Genomic DNA, 17,681 nt, shown 5'->3' on the forward strand with positions numbered 1-17,681 from the left:
CAGACGGGGCCCAGGAATGACGCCTCCGGGTCTGGGTCCTGGAGCTGTGCGCACAGCTCCAGAGTGCAGCTCCCTCAGGCCGAGCGCCGCCCGGGGGCGCAGGGGCCGAGGAGTGGGGATGTGGGCCGGTCCTGCGTGATTCAGGTGCCTCAGCACTGGATTCGGGGCCTCATGCGCTCAGGTGAGGATGTGGCAATGTGGCCGGGCAGCGGCTCACGTCCTTGCCCTGTCCGTCTGTCCAGTCGTCTCCCCAGCAGTTAACACATCAGGCCCTCCGTGGGTCTGCACTGCGCTCGGCCCTCTCCCACCCAGACCCTCCCAACCCCGCTGGACGTCCTCCAGCCAGCCCTGGAGGTCCACCTGGAGCTGCACCAACCAGCAGGTCAGGGGGAGGCTCAGGCCCCGTGGGACGGATGCCCTCCCCCCGGGGTTTGAAGAGCCCAGAGGTGAGGGGGCTGAGGGGAGTGACCGACAAACCCCTGGGACCTGAAATCCAGGCCTTGAGCTAAGAGACGGACAGGATCTCTGATCAAGCCCAGAGAGGCGTGTACGGACGGTTCCTGCCTTGTTTGGGGCTTGCTGTGGAATTCCTTTATATATGCATTCCTTCCGCTTTTAAATCTTTTACTGAGGTGTGATGCATACACAGTAAAGGGAGCTGGGGTGCCAGTCTTCAGCGTGCAGAGGAATAGTTCTCGCCGACGTACACACCCACAGACCGCCACCCTCATCGGGGGGGCACTGCAGCCCAGGGACCAGGCCACCACCCCAGCTTCCCGGGGATCCAGGCCCCTGTGCTCACCTGCCCCTGCTCCGCCAGCGCCTTCTCCAGGTCTTCGATCCGCGTCTGCGCCCTCTGCACGTCCGCCTGTAGCTGCTCACGGGTCTGTAGGATGGGAGGAGACATACATCAAATTTTCTCTAAAAGCCAGACGCGCCCACTTGGATGGGACTTTAAGGGGACTGTCTGCCTTTTGGTTCAGCCAGTGGAGAGTAGCCCCTTGGCAAGGACCGCTCTGGAGTAAAGGGGAAACTTGGAGGCCTAGCGGAAGCACGCGACCTCGCTGAGATTACGGGGGATGATCTATAGATTCATTTGGAGGGATTATTAGGGAGAATCCTCGTTTACGGGATGAAAGAGGATTGCGCTGCTGGGTGCGGGCCGGAAGGGTCTGCTTTAGTCGTTGGACGATAATGACCAGGACACACGCAGAGGGGCTGCTGAGCGATGTGCCAGGCACAGCCCCCGGGCACCTTCCCTCCCCTCCCCGCGCCTCTGCCCGCCCTGGGCTCACCTCCTTTTCCGCACTTCGCTTTCACTTTCTTCCCCAGAGCCCGACCTCCTCTAGAAGACCAGCCCCCGGCGCCCTGCTGCGTGAAAGCCCACCACCCAGCACCAGCTGGCTTCTAGGGGGTCTGAGCCCCCTTCCCTCGAGTTAATCTGCTCTCACAGGGTCCAGGCCGCAGGGCACTTTATCGTGATGGGTGCCCGGCTGCCCGGGGAACAGCTTCCAGGGCAAACGGATGACAGCGTTTGGGCCATCGGGACACAGGGTGTGAGGGTGCCTCCACTCCACTCGGGAGGGCGGGGTAGCCCGCCCTGGCCCGGGCCCACCCGCCGCTGAGCGACCGCCAGAGCTGCTTCCCAAACAACCGCGTGTCGGTCGCCCGGGTGAGCATCACAAGGCCCGACCGTGACCGCGGGAGAGAAGGGCCGGGTCTGGAAGGTGCGAGGGTCCCTGCCAAGGCCGGGGGTCAAGCGGGGGAGCCCAGTGGGAGCCGGAACGTGGTGGCGTGGACGTCAGTTAGACCTTAACTTCTCGCTCTGCGTCCAGCGTCCCTCCGACCTGCTCCTGCAGCAGCGCATAGGCCCGCTGCAGGGCCTGGTACTCCATAGTCAGCTGCCGGAACCGCAGCTCCGTCTCCTCCTTGGCCATGCCCTGGAGGGGCGCACGGAGACACAGCGTTAGCCGGGCCTCTACCGGGGACCCGAGAGGCACGCCCTGAGCCCTGGGATGAAAGGCCGAGCTGGCTGCTCCGAGGTCAGGGCTCGGCGGGGGCCCACCTGCCAGCCAGGCTGTCCTGACCCGGGGACCCTGCATTCCTGGCCAGGCTCCCCTGAGGCTCCGCTCTGCCGGACTGTGTCGGGAAGGGACCTGGGCCTTGTGAAAGGCTTAAAGCTGAGGTCTCACCTTCCAGGCTCCCTTCCTGCACAGTCACCCCTGCTGCCTCCCCCTGGCTGGGATGTCACTTGCTGCCCCAGGGAGAAGGCAGGGGGCTGCTGGCCTTCAGAGGAGAACAAGCCACGTCCAGGAGTGACCGGACGGGAACCCTAATGGGCCCAAGCTCCCCCAGGCCCGTCCTCACTGGCGGCAGCTGTGCTACCCTGTCCTGGATCTCTAAGCGGGTTCATGGTTGTGGGGCCATCCGCCAGGATCTGCCAGGGGAGGTGCGATCCGCGGCCTCAGTGCCCGCTGTGCCTGGTCAGGGCCACGGACCACTGGCCCCTCCTCATCCCGCACCCGCAGGGCTGGGCCAGTGTTTTCCTGGAAGGGGGCGCGAGGAGGGTGGGACACCTCGGCTGTGTTTATTCAGAGACAGAGCTTGTCCTCATCACCTCTCCACCCTGATGCACGAGTCGGCTGCCTCCGTGGCGTTGGTGCTGACCCCTGCTGGGTGGCCCAGAGCCCCCACCCCCGCCACCCTGAGAGGGCAGGAGCTCCCTGCACCGCTCTGCAGAGGGGGCCCTGGCGCAATGACGCGGGTGAAGCAGACGGGGAGTGCGTGCGAAGGAAGGGGGGCGGGGACAGCCAGGAAGCCAGCAGCAGGAGGTGTTTCCCACTGTACAAAATCGTGGGTTACTGAGGGTTACAGCCGGTGAGGGTCCCCTCCGGGGAGCAGGCCTCCTGACCCCGACCCCGCCTGCCTCTGTGCCGCCCGCTGGGCCCGTCCAGAAGCCGCCGCGGGAGGGTACCTCCTCCAGGTCGTCGTCTGGGGTGCACGGGGTCTGGTCTGTCCTGTCCGTTTGATAAGAGATGGAAGAACCGTCAGATTCCAGGGAAGCCTCTTCGTCGTATCCAAAGAAGGTCTCCACGACAACCGGCTTGTGACCAAAAGGGACGGTGTTAATCCAAACCCAGACCAGCTGCCCGGCCGCCCCCAAGCGCACTCCGGCCTCCACCCTGGACCGCCCGCGCCCCGCACTGCTCGGGCCGCCCAACCTCGGGCCAAAGGGGCCACCATCTGGGCTGGCGGACAGCAGAGTGGGAGATGGCCCTCCTAGCGGCCTTTCTGGGAGCCAGACAGGCCCATATTTGTGCCTAAGGAATCTCTAACAGCCTGTATGGGGATCACCGTTGGTTGTTCCAAAACCAAACCAAAAAAACCCCACACATTTTGTAAAAAGCAGGATACAAGTTAGGTCCTTTGGGAATGTCTCCCAAATCTCCTTTAATAAAAATCACAGGTTTATCAAAAAGGATTGTGCAGCAAAGAAACTATCCCAGGCCTTCAAATTCCCTAGGGGCGCAGGGGCACAGGGGCACAGGTCTGCCCGGGAGAGACCCCGGTGCTGCCGCCCGCGTCCTGGCCCGAGGCGGGGAGCGAGTCGCAGCTACCTTCTCCTCCTCCTCATTACTGTGGTGAATTCACATCTCCTCTTGGAAATTTAAAGGAAACAAGGTTGGGTTTTTTAATTTACAATATAAAGAGAATACTTACTTTGGGTCCTGTTTTGGTTATTTCATAAGAACAATTTTTAGAAATAAGAAAACCATTTTCTTTTCACATCTAAAGGAAGAGGTTCATTCCTGTTAAGTGGCTTTTTGAAATACACGTTTCATGTACTCGTTTACCTTGGGGAGTTTTGCCATCTTCTTTCTTTGTTTCCGATATCTTAAAAGCTTATCACGTTCCTGCAAAAAACCAATTGAGATTTTTTGAGTAGTTGAACAGCTGTCAGTTTTAAATACACAGGTTAATATTTCCGAGTCGTCATTTGAATGGACCGACGGTGACCTTGAGACTGGTCCATTGCCTGCATTACCGCAAAGACACTGCAGTGAGGCCTGCCCAGGGCAGTTTGCCCTGAGGGTTTGGATGGACCATCTTTCCAGCTCGGGCTGGAATAGGAACGGCAGGTTTGGGCGTCTCTGAGCTCACGTCTGGAGCTTCCTCCGCTGTCTGGGGTTGGGGCCCTGCGGGGCAGGGGTTAGAGCGGCAAACACATGAACGGAAATTCGAGAAGGACGGAGGGCCCAGCCCTTCTCCGCTCTCCCAGGGCAGATGTCCACAGGGTGGCATTCACACGGTGGAGACAGACCTCGCAAACACGTGAGACCAGTGACCCTGTTCTCTCCAGGGAGCTAGGCTGCATTTATGGGGGCATGAGGAAGCCAGCCAGGCCCAGACCGGGGTCCATGCGGGGCTGGAGAAACCCATGGTGGGGGTGAGTGTCCCAGGGCAGGAGGGGGAGCCAGCTCTGAACCAGGCGTTGCCAAAAGCCAACCGGGGTGTTGGCCGTTTCCCCGCGTGACCCTCACGGGTGGGCGTTCCCTGTCACCACGGCAAAGCCTCTGGGCCAGCAGCCCTGTGATCATAAAACCCACCCAGGGCGGGGGTGGATGCTCCGGTCTGGATGGGGAGGAGCCACTGGCGCAGGAGGGCTTTGGGGACAAAGGCCCCGGGACGTGGGAGGAGATGCAGCAGAGGATGCTGGCTGGTACTTACTAACATGCTCTTCACGTAGCCGGCAGTCTCCAGAGTCTGGAAGAGAGAAGGCACGTGGAGAGTTGGGGGCACAGACCTTGCCTGGTGGGAGCCCCTGAGCCCTGCAGGCCCCCAGCCTCTGCTTCCTGACGCAGAATCCCATTGCTCTCGCCCACCCCCTCCCCTGAGAGGGAGGCTCTTACTTGGCCCTGGTCCTTCCTCCCTCCCTAAGCCGATGCCCCCAAGGGCACCCGGGAGCCGGCAGAGGCTCAGGGTGAGTGTGCATCTGCAACTGGTCAGGATGCTGTGTCTGTCCTCTTCCCCTCGTGCATTCTTATTGTGGGGACGGACGCTCACTGGTCACTGAAAGGACGAGAGCTCTGACCTCAGGCCCTGTCAGGGAAGGCTGGGTGGTGAGACCCCATCTTGCCCACGGGGTGGGAAGATGCCCCGACCCACCTCAGTTACTTCGGAGGTGATTTCAGTCATGGAGACAAGACAGACCAGCGCTCCCTGGCCCTGCGCCACGCCCGCGACAGGACAGAGAGCGCCGCTGTCCCCTCTGCTTCCCTGCCCCCCGCCCCCGCCCAGGGCACAGAATGACCAAAGCAGCTTGTTCTGAACTGATCTGACCGTGGAGTCAGTCAGGGTCCCAAAAAGACGCAGAAGATGCCCTGATGAGGGTAACTGCAGGAGGGTCCGTGGAAGGACTACTGGAAAAGCTGTGCCGGGGCTGGGGGCCACAGGGAGAGGGCTACGTAGATAGAGGGTGGGGCCCCCTGGAGAGATATTCCCACACCCCAAGCCCCAGGCCTGGGACTGCGGCCTTATTTGGAAACAGGGTCTTTGCGGTGTGATTATGTCATGGACCTTGAGAGGAGACCATCCTGGATTAGGGTGGGTGGGTGTCCAGAGAAGAGGGGAGAGGCCCCAGGAAGACAGCTGAGGCCAGAGGGATGCGGCCGGCGGCCAAAGACCCGTCCTCCCCAGCACCGGCTGGGGGTGCGCGGCCCTGCGGCGCCCTGACTGTGGATCCCACCCGCAGCGCTGTGAGAGCCCCGGGGCCACACAGGCCCTGCTGCTGCTCTTGAGGTCACAGTCCTGAGCGGGGGTCAGCAGCGGGCTTCGGGGGGGGCCGCCTGGAGCCGACCCTGGGGGACTGTGTCCCCCGTCTCCGGCAGGCCCCGCCCAGCCCAGGCGCAGGGCGCCCTGTGGGCAGCGGAGCGGGGATGGGAGGGGACAGGAGCGCGGCGGGCGGGCGTGCGGGGGGGGGGTGACGCCCCGCGGTCACCTTGGAGAGCTCGTCTATGAGGTGCTGTTGTTCCAGGATCTGCAGCTTCAGGAAGTCAACGTCTCTTTCGTCCTGGCTCTGGTCCAGGTCGTTTAAGGAACTGGGTCTCCTTAGGATGCCAGCTCTCTGTCTCTGAAAAACCAACCAGACCACACGACGCGACATGTGGGCTGAGGGGCCCGACTGGTGAAGGGCGCCTGCTGCGTCCCAGCAGCCCTGTCACCAGCCAACCCTGGGCCGTGGGTGGACGGCCTCCTTGCCGGCGAGCTCCTGGCCCCAGAGACGCCCGTGAGACCAAAGGCTCGATCTTGTTACCAAGCCTCGCATAGCAGAGGCTGGTTACCCAAGAGCGAGGCCCCTTACCATCTCTATGTTCTCCTGGGTGATAAATTTTAACTTGTTTTCCATCCGACGTAAAGTGTGGGACAGATCTTCGTTTTTCCGAGTAAGGCGTTTGTTTCTATCCAGCAATGGCTTGTACTGACTTTCAGCTTCCCTTAAACGCTTTAACTGAAAGACAAAATGAATTACACAGAGTGATTCTGAAAAGCGTGCAGAGAACCAGCAGCCTCCAAACAGAGGCGGTAAAGTGAGCGGAATAAGCCTCAGGCTCCACAGAGGGCAGCAGCCTAGGGCCCGCGCTCTATTCAGCCCATAGGAGCTGTGGGAAGCAGCCCGGCTCGCGACCCTTCGGGGCCCCTGGGGGAGCTCCCACCCTGGCAGCACAGGTCACCGGGGAATCTCTGTGGCCATAAGGACCAATGGCGAGGGCGCCGCTGAAGACCGAGGGCCTCACATGTTCCCGATCACACGCAGAACTGAGGGTACTTGTGCCTCGGTGACGCAGGGCAGGGGTCAGCCAGCCAGCTCCTGAGGCCCGCATCTGGCCCCCCACCTGATTTTGTTAATAAAGTTTTATTGGAAACAGCCAAGGAGCCTGGACGTGAGGCCCACCCCTGTCCCCCTCATTCCCCCTTTCCACAGGGAAGTTTGGAAGAGGATGCCTCAGCTCCCCCTGCACAGCAACCACAAGCCCACAGAATCCAGAGGCCCCGCTGCCACGCACCAGCTCGTTCCTCTCCTCCGACAGCAGGGCATTGCGGTCCTCGAGTTTCCGGATGATCGCGCTCAGCTCCGCAATCTTAAGTTGGAAACGCCGAGCATCCTTTTCATCCAACTGCTGTTCCTAAAACAAAAATCAACTGCAAATAACTGTTCCTAGACACAGACACAAAAACCACTGCAGATCTCAACACACCACGGAAACCAAGGCACTTCTGCGTCATGATCGCCCGTGATTCCGAACAGCTGGGGGTGGGTGTGGACCCTCCTGGGGGCCGGCAACTGCTGCTTCGAGCGCCGTGGGCACTGCAAACTGTACGCTGGGGACAGGATGAGGGAGCAGAAATGTCCAGAAGTATCCAGATGTGGGGGGCGAGGGCATGCAGATACGGGGGCGAGGGCGTGCCGACGCAGGTGCCGCAGGTTTGCGTGACGCCGAGAAAACCCCGGAAACCAGCACCATGCTTCATGTGGCCACTGCCGGCTGCAGCTCTCAGGAGGGGGGCCTGCCCTGCACTGCAGTCGAGGCATAATTTTCCTCGTGTTATGACGTGAGCCCAGGAAAAGGTGTTCAACTTAGAATTTCAAAAGTGGGTTTCCCGAGAAAAGTGGTCCCTCAAATTTAGTTTCTAAAAGGTCACTTCGGGATCCACTAGAGCTTGATTGAAAAATCAAAGAAAACCTTTTGATCTGGCTTCCGAATTTCTCTGGAGTTCACGGAATCTATCGAATGCCAGAGCAGGAGCTGGCTTTGGTCCAGTTAAGCCATTTATAATAAGATTATAAAATGTCATGCTCTATTCTTGAAATGTCACTGTCCTAGGGCTGGCTCGGCTCAAATGCGGTTCTGTCCTCAAAGCAAACAGACACGTGTCCAGGAAGGACCGAGGAACGGTTCCTCATTCAGCAGGTGCAGGAGAGGCGAGGGGGCAGACCTGGAAGGACCGCGTCGAGGGTCCGTGGAATTTAGACTCCCTCCCGGATTCCCGGAACCCCTCAGAGGGCTCTGAATCAGGAGCGGCCGTGAGGAAGTGGATGGTGCCACAGCCCCTGCGCTGTCATGCAGCCCGAGGAGTGGAAAGCGGCATGGGCATGCGGAAAGCGGTGGGTGGGCGACTGGTGACATGAGCGGCAGAAACCACTGCGAGAGGGTCAAAGCCAGAGGCGGGCGAGCAGGGGGCCGCCCTGGGCCGCGAGGCAAAGCCCACGTGCGTGCGGCGATGGAGCAGCCCAGCGGCAACTCCCACCAGCGAGGGCAGGGACCCTTCGCAGCCTGGGGCCCGGCGGCTGAGGTGGGTGCAGCTAGAAGCCTGACGCTTTGGGCAGGGCCCATGGAAGGGGACAGAGGAGGGCTTGTGCTGTGCTACGTCACAAGGAAGGGAAGAGACGGAAGTCTCTGGGCCCTCTCAGCCAAGCCAGAGAAGCTGAGGGTCCCTCTGGCTTGCGGGCTGCAGACACGGTCGGTGTCGCCAGGGCAGGAGGGCTTGGGCTCTGGACTCCCCAGGGAGCTGCCCGCGGGGCCATGAGCCACGGGCAGCACCGTCTGTGACTCTGGGTCGCCGGGCCAAGCATGGGCGGTGCTTACAGGGCTTCCCGAGTGGTCTGAGGCGTCTCCTGCACCGCTTGCGTGAGGAAGTTCCCGTCTGGGGCTGCCCAGGTGCCGATCGGTCTCTTTGACCTGGGACAGCTGCTCATCTAGAGCCTCTTTTTGGAGCTGCAGTCTCTGAGCATGCCCGGCTTGAACCCCTAACTCTCTCTCCAGCACGAAGACTGCTCTGTCTTTAAATTTTATCTCCTCCATCTACAAGGAGAACAGAACACAATCACACACGAAGGCAGGGTACAGATCTGCAGTTACCATAGAAACAGGCGGAGTGACTCTCGTACCAGCGTCAGGAGGGGCCCCTGCAGTTACCATAGAAACAGGTGGAGTGACTCTCGTACCAGCGTCAGGAGGGGCTCCCGCAGCAGCAGCCCTGCCGGCGTCTCGGGCTCTGAGACCCGAAGCAAAGCAAGTGGCCCTGGACCGAGAGCCGTGCCCCGCTGCCCAGGCCTCACGCGACTCCCCGGCTCAGACCAGGCTGGGGGAGCCCGGGACGCCTCCACCACACACCCCTCCCCAGCCTCCCCGGGGTCCTGGCGGGACTCCCCTCTCCCAGGCTGGCCTGCGGGGACCCCTTGTCCGGCAGGGTCCGGAGAGGCCACCTCTACCCTCCGCCTTCTGCTGCACATCAGGCAGAATAGGGGTGCCCCGAGTTTCCTGTACCCCGTCAGTAGGATGAGCAAGGTTTGTGTTAAAACAGGCGGGCTGTGAACACAGAGAAGTAGGAGCCGGGGGCCCGAAAGCCCTTTCGGCCTCTTTCCCGCTGCTCTGCGGGCGCCTGGCTTGGGAAGGCTGGACGGTGTGTAGGCCCAACACGCGTGTCCTCCCCTGGCTCCAAGGTGCGGGTAGAAAGCAGGGGCGCTGCCCGACTGCTCGCAGGCAAAGCCACATTTTTAATTCAGCTTCCTCTGAGCTGAGGCTTGGGGTGGGGGGTCCCTAGACAAGCAGGCTCCAGACGGGAGAACAGGGTGCCCAGGGCGTCTGGTGGCTGTGAGGGGTCTGCAGCCCGGCCCCCTCTCCCTAAAGTGTCAGCCTCCTGATAGCCGCCAGCGCTTCCAGACACAGCTGCGCCTGGCCTCTGGCCCCTCCCGGCTGCCACAGGGGCGGCCCTGACCAAAGCGCAGCCCACTGCCCTGGGGGGAGGGCCAGGTGGAACGGGCCCCGTGCGGCCCATTCTTTAGACAGACAGGCTCGGGGGTTGGGGGCGTCATTACAAATGGCACCAGATTGACAAGAAGACCCGGTTTAAAACATATTTCAAACAGCAGAGCAGGGTAGGATATCCTGCTGCTTTGCTTGCTGTTTAAGGTTTGAGTAACTTAATAAATCAGCCATCTGCCGAAGTCAGCTTGGAACAAAGAGTAGAGATGTCTAATTAGCCCAGATCACAGAATTCACAGGCAAGCGACGCACTGAACAGAAGAAAAGAAATCCTTAATTGCTAAACTCCCATCGCCTGGAGCACACAGCCAAGTGGAAAGAGGCAACCCATTCAGTTAGTGGAAGCAAAGAGGCCGGAGAAAATAAAGTCATATTAAGAAGCAGCTATATTCTCTGGTCTCACATTTACAGTCATACACAGACACTTCAGACACGTCATTTTTCCTTCATCAGGAAAACAAGTCTCCACTCTCTTGCTTAAATCAGCTATTTAAGCAGATGGTTTGGACCAGGAAGCCAGCCTCCCAGGGAAGTCACTGTACGTGCCACGTAACGTGGCCAAGTTAGCCGGTCCACCCCGAGGTGAAGCTCTGAGATCTGCCCACCAAGGAAATGCGTGCGGCTGCTTCCACCCCACCGAGGTGGGGATTTGATTTCTGAAGATGGAAACTCCTCTACGATCCCAGGGGGCCTCGTTGTGCCCGAGATGCCAAGGGTCTCAGCCAAGGGCACATTCCTACATCTCCCGGTCCTGCTGCTTTAGACACAGAGGCCCATCCGTGAAGGAGGCGCGTGTGCACCACGGGCACGCCCAGCCGAGGGGAGACACGCTCTGGCGGATGCACGGGGCCCCCACCTCACTCAGGGGGCTGCTTCCAGCTCGGGGAGCACATTCAAACCCGGGTAACGGGATGGCCAGGGAAGCCTCGGCGGGCGGCCGCGGGAAAGCTGGGCTGTTCTCCTGACCTGCAGAGGATCCACGCCCCCTCACAGCAGTCTCTGTACGGGTTTAACCACGCTAACTAGCTGCCCAGACAGCTCGGGGGGAGGTAGCATCACACACCAGAGGTTTTTATGAGAAAGCTGAAGTTGGTGTTGCCTGTACTTCTTTGGTTTTATAGAATTTTTAATAACCATCTGAGCTGGTATTTTAGCGAATGCTCGACAGACATCCCCCGATTCCATAACAGCACAGCATGAATGTGCCCGAAGCTGCTCCTGGGGCCCAGAGTCACACCCCCTCCCCGCCTGCTGGGACGATGGGGACGCACCTGAGCTCACGGAGGAAGTCGGAGCGAACCACCTCCTTCCCTTCCACTCCGACGGGGTGAAAATTTGGTCAGAAGCCCCCACCCCCACCCCGGGACCGAGTCTCTCCAGGGTCATTGTGCAGCCGGGCACAGCTGACGAGGTGGCCCCAGAGCCTCCTGGGGCTCCAGGCTTCCCTTCTGTAAGATCCAGGGGGCCCTAAAAACAACAGGCCTGGGCCTCAGCAGGGAGGCCCTAATCCTGCAGTCACCTCCTGAATCCCCCCGGGCACTCTGAGGCGAGCCCCACCGGTGAGAAGCACCTCTGAGCGCCGAGTCCTTCCTGCAGCCCTGCAGCCCACCCGGCTCCGGGCCTCCCTGGCTCTGTCTGGGCGTGCCTGCCAGCCACCGCGTCCCCACCCTCCAGGAAGCTTCTCCTTGAGAGCTCTGTGCCCTTACGGGGTGCTACACCTCCGGCCAGCACCCAGGGTCCCGGGGTCAAAGCAGGGACCTAACTCTCCACAGCTCCCCGGCCCTTCGCCGCTGGCCCAGCCCCGCCATCCCGCTCCTGCCCACGCCTGGCCCTGCGGGGGCCCTCAGCCTCACGCCTCACCAGGGCCAGCCCGCTGCCTGCCGGCCTCTCTGACATGGCTACAGATGGCTACAGCCTCCCCTTCAGACCCTGTGAGTCGCACCCAGAGGACCCCAAACTGGCTGGAGCCACAGGACAAGGGCCGGAAGAGCTGGGGCAAGCGGGCAGGAGCCAGGCCCCCAAACTCCAGCCAGACTGGCCCAGGTGCTGCAGGGGAGTCTCCTGCTTTTGGCCACTTGGGAGTTGTCGTGTTCTCCGCAAAGTGGCCGCCGCTTGTTGAGGTCCCCTCCCTTCCTCCCTGGGCCGGGCTGCCAGCGAGACCCATCTACAGGCGGGGCGGGGCTCCCGTCCCCCAGGGTGCAGGGAATTCAGGCCCCAGGTTTGCTACAAGCAGCACTCTTTGCACGGGGCGCCGGCCACACGTGGACGCGGAGGCGCGGACCTCCCTGCACACTCCTGGCTTCCCGGTCAGGCTGCCCACGGCCACCGCGCTCCGGCCTTGTGCCTGGGCTGCAGTAGGGTCCCCGGGCTGGCCCTCACTCGGCTGCAACCCTGTCTGGCACTGGCTGCTGCACGGCCGCTCCTGCGGTCACACATGCCCTGGTTCGGCGTCCAGCGCTGGGCGGCGCACGGAGAAGGGGATGCCGCGTCTCCCCCAGGCCAGCGCTTCCCTGAGCACTGGTGGACCTCTGACCTTCCGGAACCACGTGCCTTCCTCCCAGACCCAGGGAAATCGTCACCACACCCCGGGATGGGCCAGTGCCACAGCTGGGGAAACAGCAACTCTTTGCCTGACGTTTGTAAGAAACTGGGATTTGCCAAATATTTTCCAAGGTAACTGCAGACGGGGTCTCTCTGTGCGGGAGCCCTGAGACCCCCGACGGCCGTCAGCACGGTCATCCCTGGGGCCGCGTCAGTGAACCTCGCTGCACCGTGGCTGTGCTGGGACCTGGGACCACGTCCCTCCTCTGGCCCGCAGCGCCCTGACCACTGCTGGCCCTGCACTGTGGCTCGGGGCCAGGCCCTGCCTCTGGACAGCCCCCAGCCCGCCTCCCCTCCAAACCAGGTCCCTTCCTCAGACCTGCCCCCAGGCCCCTACGGTGGGGCCGCCTCTGGACCACATCTTCCACCCTCCAGCCCTGCTCCCACTCCCTCTCTTTCCCAGCCCGCCTTCTCTGAAAATGCCCCGGAGCCCCCATTCCCAGCCAAGGCTGCCCATCCCCCCGGGCTGGGGCATCACTCTTGGCCTCAGTCATGGTCACTTCAGACATGTCTGCACAGCTGGGCCGGGTGCTACCCCTGAATCCACAGCCGGGTCTAGGGGCCAGGATGCTCTCACCAGCTAGAGCCTAAACGAGAAGGTCGAGGAGATGGCGGGCCTCAGTTAAGCAAGGGGGCACCATGGGGGCAGCGCCGCAACGGAGAAAGGGTCCTGGCAGGGAGGCTTGGGCCATGATGCTGGGCTCGCGGGTGGCAGCAACGGGCGCTCACTGTGGCCCTCGCTCTGGGAACACCTCCTGTGTGCTGGGCACGCGGCTGAGACTTCGTGTGTGTTTTTCATTATTTGCTTTAAATTGCACAAAAACAGAACATTGATATGTATTGAAATATATGAAAGCTGTTAATACAGTAGATCCTAAGAGTTCTTATCACAAGGAAAAAATTTTTTAAATTTTCTTTTGGTTTTTCTTTTTATTGTGTCTCCAAGAACTGATGGATGCTAAGCTCCTGGGGGTAATCATTTCGCACATACGTGAGTCAAACCACCGTGTTGTACACTTTAAACCTAGACAGTGATGTATGTGCATTATATCCCATAAAAACTGGAAACAATTATTTTGTATATTCTGTAATATGGTTGGGCTCTGGGAAGAGTAGCTGAGGTGGATGGAGGGGCGCTGGGTCCTGATGCCGGCGGGGTGGCACCTTGTGGACCGGCTTCCAACAGCGACACCTGGTGGAAGGGGCGGGAGATGCGGTGGGTGGAATGTGACCCCACCGCCCATTCCCTCCCCACTGGGCTAAGTGAGACGGACGCGGAGCTGTGGGACTCCTGTGGGGAGGGGGGGGTCTCAAAAGGGAAGTATTGGTCTTCTTGCTATCAGGCATGTATGTCTTCAATGATATACATCTGAAAGATATATATATGTGAAATATACACACAGAGACATATATACACATATATATATACACGCATATGTTGGGCACCTGGTCTCTGGAGCCAGGAGGCTGCACCCGATGAAGTTCCTGACCTGCAAAGGGCGCCGCTTTCCCAGACAGTGCACAGCTTGGGAAGGTCAGGAGGGCCTGGGGCCCATGACCATCAGCCGTGGGCCTCTGGTCTCGCCTCTCTGGGTCCAGTGAGCTCACAGACCGCAGAACCTGCTAGTTATGGAGTGTGGGACTCATGCCATCAGACACTAGCCCCTGCCTGGCTTGAGCTTAACTTGGGGCTGTGAGAAGGGGAACCTTTCAGAAACCCTTTCCAGGAAACAGGGGGGTTCCCTTGTAGGTGCCGTGTTGTGGCCACGCTGGAATTGGGAAGGAAAGCTGGGTGGGCGGAGGGGAGAGGACTGCAGCCTCCTGGGCCCTGAGGGGCGCTGACTGTGGTGAGTTCTGAAACGCATCCCGCTGTTTTTAGCAGCCTGGCCTCTCTGGAGTCTGCAAACCAACCGTAGGGGTGTGAGGTGCGCCGTGCAGGGGACCCTGCCCGAGAGCGAGGCTGAAGCAGGCCCGCCCCTTGCCCCTGCTGCCCGCGCCCCGCGCCCCCCGCGCCCCTCCCCAGCCCCGCGCCCCGCCCGCACATACCAGCCGGCGGATCTCCCGCTCACACTCCTTCTTGATGCGGCAGATCTCCTCCTGGTGCAGGTGGTACACGTTCCTGATCTCTGCGGCCTTGACCTTGTCGGCCTGGACGACCATCGTCAGTGCCTCCTCCACCTGCCTCTTGGCCCCCTTCAGCTCGGAGATCTCCTGCTGCATCCGCACCTTCTCCACCTCGAAGCCCTTCCTGGCCTCCTCCTTGGCCTCGGACAGCAGCACGGTGCGCACCTTGTCGGGGGCGCCGTCACGCAGGGCGTGCAGCAGCGCCTGAAGCCGCTGGTTCTCGCCGTCCTTGACCTTGATGACCCGCAGCAGCTCGGCCTCGTGCTGCCGCAGCAGCGTCTCCCGCACGGCCTGCAGCTCCTTCATCTTCTCCTCGTGCAGCTTGCTCTTGAGCTCGGTGAGCAGGACGGCGCTCTTGTGCTGCTCGTGCTCGCGCACCTGCCTGAGCTCCTGGTTCTTCTCCCTCTCCACCCGGCTGACCTGCAACGCCAGAGCAACGCCTGTGAGCCAAGCTCTGCAACGCCCATTGTCTGGGGGCCAAGCTCCGCGTTTGCTGAAACCCAAGGGCAAGTTTTGGAAAGGTGGTCTTTCTTGCAAACGTGGGAGCGACCGTCTATTCGAGGATGGCTCATTAAAACACGCCTCGACAACAGAATCCAGCCTTGTTCGTGGACAGCGTGAATACACACGCACCCAGAGGCGTCAAGCCCAGAAGCCCCGCTAGCCTGGAAAGTAAAATCGCAGACACACGGGCCCCCGGAAATCTGCGGTGCGCGGGAGGGTGAAACCCTCACCTCAAATGAATCGGCCGAGGAATGGGCACAGCCCGTGGGGAGCAGGGGGGGTGCGGGCTCCTGCCCTCCAGATGGCCTCGGCCCCTCCCCCTTCAGCCCAAACAAAGGGACGTCTCGCTTACCTTCTGCGACACTCTTGGCAAATGGAGAAACCGATCTAGGCAGCTGTACTGTCTGTCTACATGATGTCTGATGTCTAGATTTTGGGGGACACTCAGTTTTTTTTACTGAATGGTTTATTTCCATCCGAAAGCTCTGACCTTGGCTGAATGACCCCACGACACACCATGTGGCATGAAGCCGGCGCTCAAAATCTATTTAGGGGATGAAAGAATGGCTGGGATCCGGATTTGCCCCGGGTCTACATGGGGACGAGGGGCAGACAATCAGGAAGAGCCCGCTGGAGGCTCGCCTGAGCTCACAGCCCTGCCATCCCTCCCCAGACACACCAAGGGTGCCCCCCGCTTCCTGCCAGAACCCTGAGAAGCGCAGCCCCCTACGGACTCCTCACATTCAGCGTGTCCAAAGGGCCGCTTCGCTCCCCCCACCAGCCTCAGAGATGTGTTCTCAGTCCGTGCCCCTCGAGTGGGGCTGTCGTCCTTGGCTCACGTCACCCCAGACCCGTCAGCGAGTCCTGCCACCACCACCTGCAGGGTGCACCGCGTGTCTGTCACCTCCCTGCCCCCCCCATGGCCCCCAGGCCTCGGCCGCCTCCTACCGCCCTTCCCCACCACCCACTCTCCACGGAGAGAGCTCAGGAAGCACGCAGCTCACCACTCTGGTCCCTGTGTGACCCTCTTCTCCGTCCGTCTCCCGGTGCATTTAGAATAAAAGCAGCACCATCTCCCAGCCCCAGGAAAAAGGGCGCCATCTGCAAGACCCCGTGCCACCCACGGGAAGCATCCTTGTGGGAGAACGAGGGATGGGCCGCAGCCCCGCTCCATGGGGCCTCACGCCCTGTGCTTTGTGTTCTTTCCCCGCAGAGCCGTGTAGGCTCTGACCCCACGACCCCTGGACGTGCGCCTGCTGCCACCCTCCTGGCTTGCTCTGCCCAGCCCGGCCCAGCTTCAGCCCCGAGTGGTCTCCCGCGGGCTCGGCCGGCAGCCTCTGCAGACTCGCGGGGTCAGAAGCTCCCAGGCCCACTGCACCGACCCCATTACTTTGTGTCACTTTCTTCACAGCAGTCGTCACTCCCGAAAGCGCCTTATTTCTCTCTCTCTGCGGCTGAGTTGTCTGCCTCCCCTGCCAGGGCCAGCTTCCCCGGGAGCAGGTGGGGGCCGTGGCCACCTTGTCCTCTGTTATTTCCCCCTTTAGGGCGGACCTGGGACGCTGACTCCTTCAGCTGGTGCACCCCGACGGGCAGTCCTATCGTCCAGTGGGGTTCGGTCCCGAGCCTCCCTTAGGATGGCTCAGACCCTGCAATGCTTGCAGAAACTCTAATAACCGGGGCCCCTGACAAGCCCCAGTGGCACACGGGGCACAGTGAGCCCGGCCCAGCTGTTTGGGTTTCTGCCTGGAGAGCTGGGCTATTGCTGAAAGCCTCGAGCAGACAGATATTTATTCATCTTCCATTTAAGTGAATCTTCCTTTTGTCCAGTTTAAATTGAGTTCAAGGCACCCAGAAAAGCAAGATTTGGAGGGGGGTATGTCTCAGTCGAATGGGGTGGTGACTCTCTAGGGGAGCCCCTGGTGCCATTTCAGAACCCGCACAGGGCGGGAGGTGCTGCCGTCCCTACGGCGGGTGGGGTGCAGAGGGTTGGCAGAGTGGGTCCTGAAGCTGGACGTGGTGGAGCCAGAAGCGCCACCCGCATCTGAGATCCAGAGCCCAGCTCCTCTCCCCTTGATGGATGACGTAACACCCACCTTCAGGACCCCCTCTTGGATGGGAACCAGCAGAGAAAAGAAAAATGACGTAGCATGTATCATAGAGGTGTGTTTTGATTTTTGTTTTGTCTGGAGCAGAGAGAGAGAGAGAGTGGAGGAGAGAGAGATATCAGCAGAACGGTTCAGGGTTAGACGGGGTTTAACCCTGACTCTGAGCTAAGCCGTGTGGAGTGAAAATGGAGACCACGCCCGCCTGCGGTTATCCTTCGGTCCAGTGCCCGTGACCCTGTGGTGGAATAGGTGTCTGCCAGAGCCCACATCAGACTTGCACGAAAGGCCTGGCGAGCCGACATGGGGCCGGCCTCCCGGCCTCCCGGCCTCCCTGCCTCCCGGCCTCCCTGCCCGTCCCCGCAGCAGCCCCAATGCTGCTGGAACAATTGGCTCTGACAGAGCCAACAGCACGGCTGGGCTCCCTTTGGAACCCCTGCCTCCACGACGGCCACCGTGGTTACTGGAAGCTGGACAGGAAGGGCTCTGGCAGCTGAAGGACAGAAGAACAAGCAGAACGAGTGAG

The 17,681-nt window shown here is 60.9% G+C and overlaps 1 protein-coding gene across 6 annotated transcripts in view; it reads right to left on the reverse strand.

Annotated features, from left to right (window-relative positions):
• The window catches only part of JAKMIP3 (Janus kinase and microtubule interacting protein 3), a 104,509-nt gene that overhangs the window by 29,956 nt on the left and 56,872 nt on the right, over positions 1-17,681 (reverse strand). For 4 of the 6 annotated variants that reach the window (XM_082424096.1, XM_082424091.1, XM_082424093.1 and 1 more), the window contains exons 3-12: positions 14,472-14,969; positions 8,646-8,861; positions 7,065-7,184; positions 6,362-6,508; positions 5,999-6,130; positions 4,729-4,764; positions 3,855-3,914; positions 2,975-3,103; positions 1,812-1,940; positions 803-886 (exon numbers count right to left, since the gene is read on the reverse strand). In XM_082424096.1, coding sequence (XP_082280222.1) covers positions 803-886; positions 1,812-1,940; positions 2,975-3,103; positions 3,855-3,914; positions 4,729-4,764; positions 5,999-6,130; positions 6,362-6,508; positions 7,065-7,184; positions 8,646-8,861; positions 14,472-14,969 — 1,551 coding nt within the window. The remainder of the gene's footprint in view (positions 1-802; positions 887-1,811; positions 1,941-2,974; positions 3,104-3,854; positions 3,915-4,728; positions 4,765-5,998; positions 6,131-6,361; positions 6,509-7,064; positions 7,185-8,645; positions 8,862-14,471; positions 14,970-17,681) is intronic. The other 2 variants (XM_082424094.1, XM_082424095.1) reach the window with 2 other exon arrangements.

This window comes from Balaenoptera physalus (assembly GCF_965194825.1).
Source record: "Balaenoptera physalus genome assembly, chromosome: 14".
NCBI classification, from domain to species: Eukaryota; Metazoa; Chordata; class Mammalia; order Artiodactyla; family Balaenopteridae; genus Balaenoptera; species Balaenoptera physalus.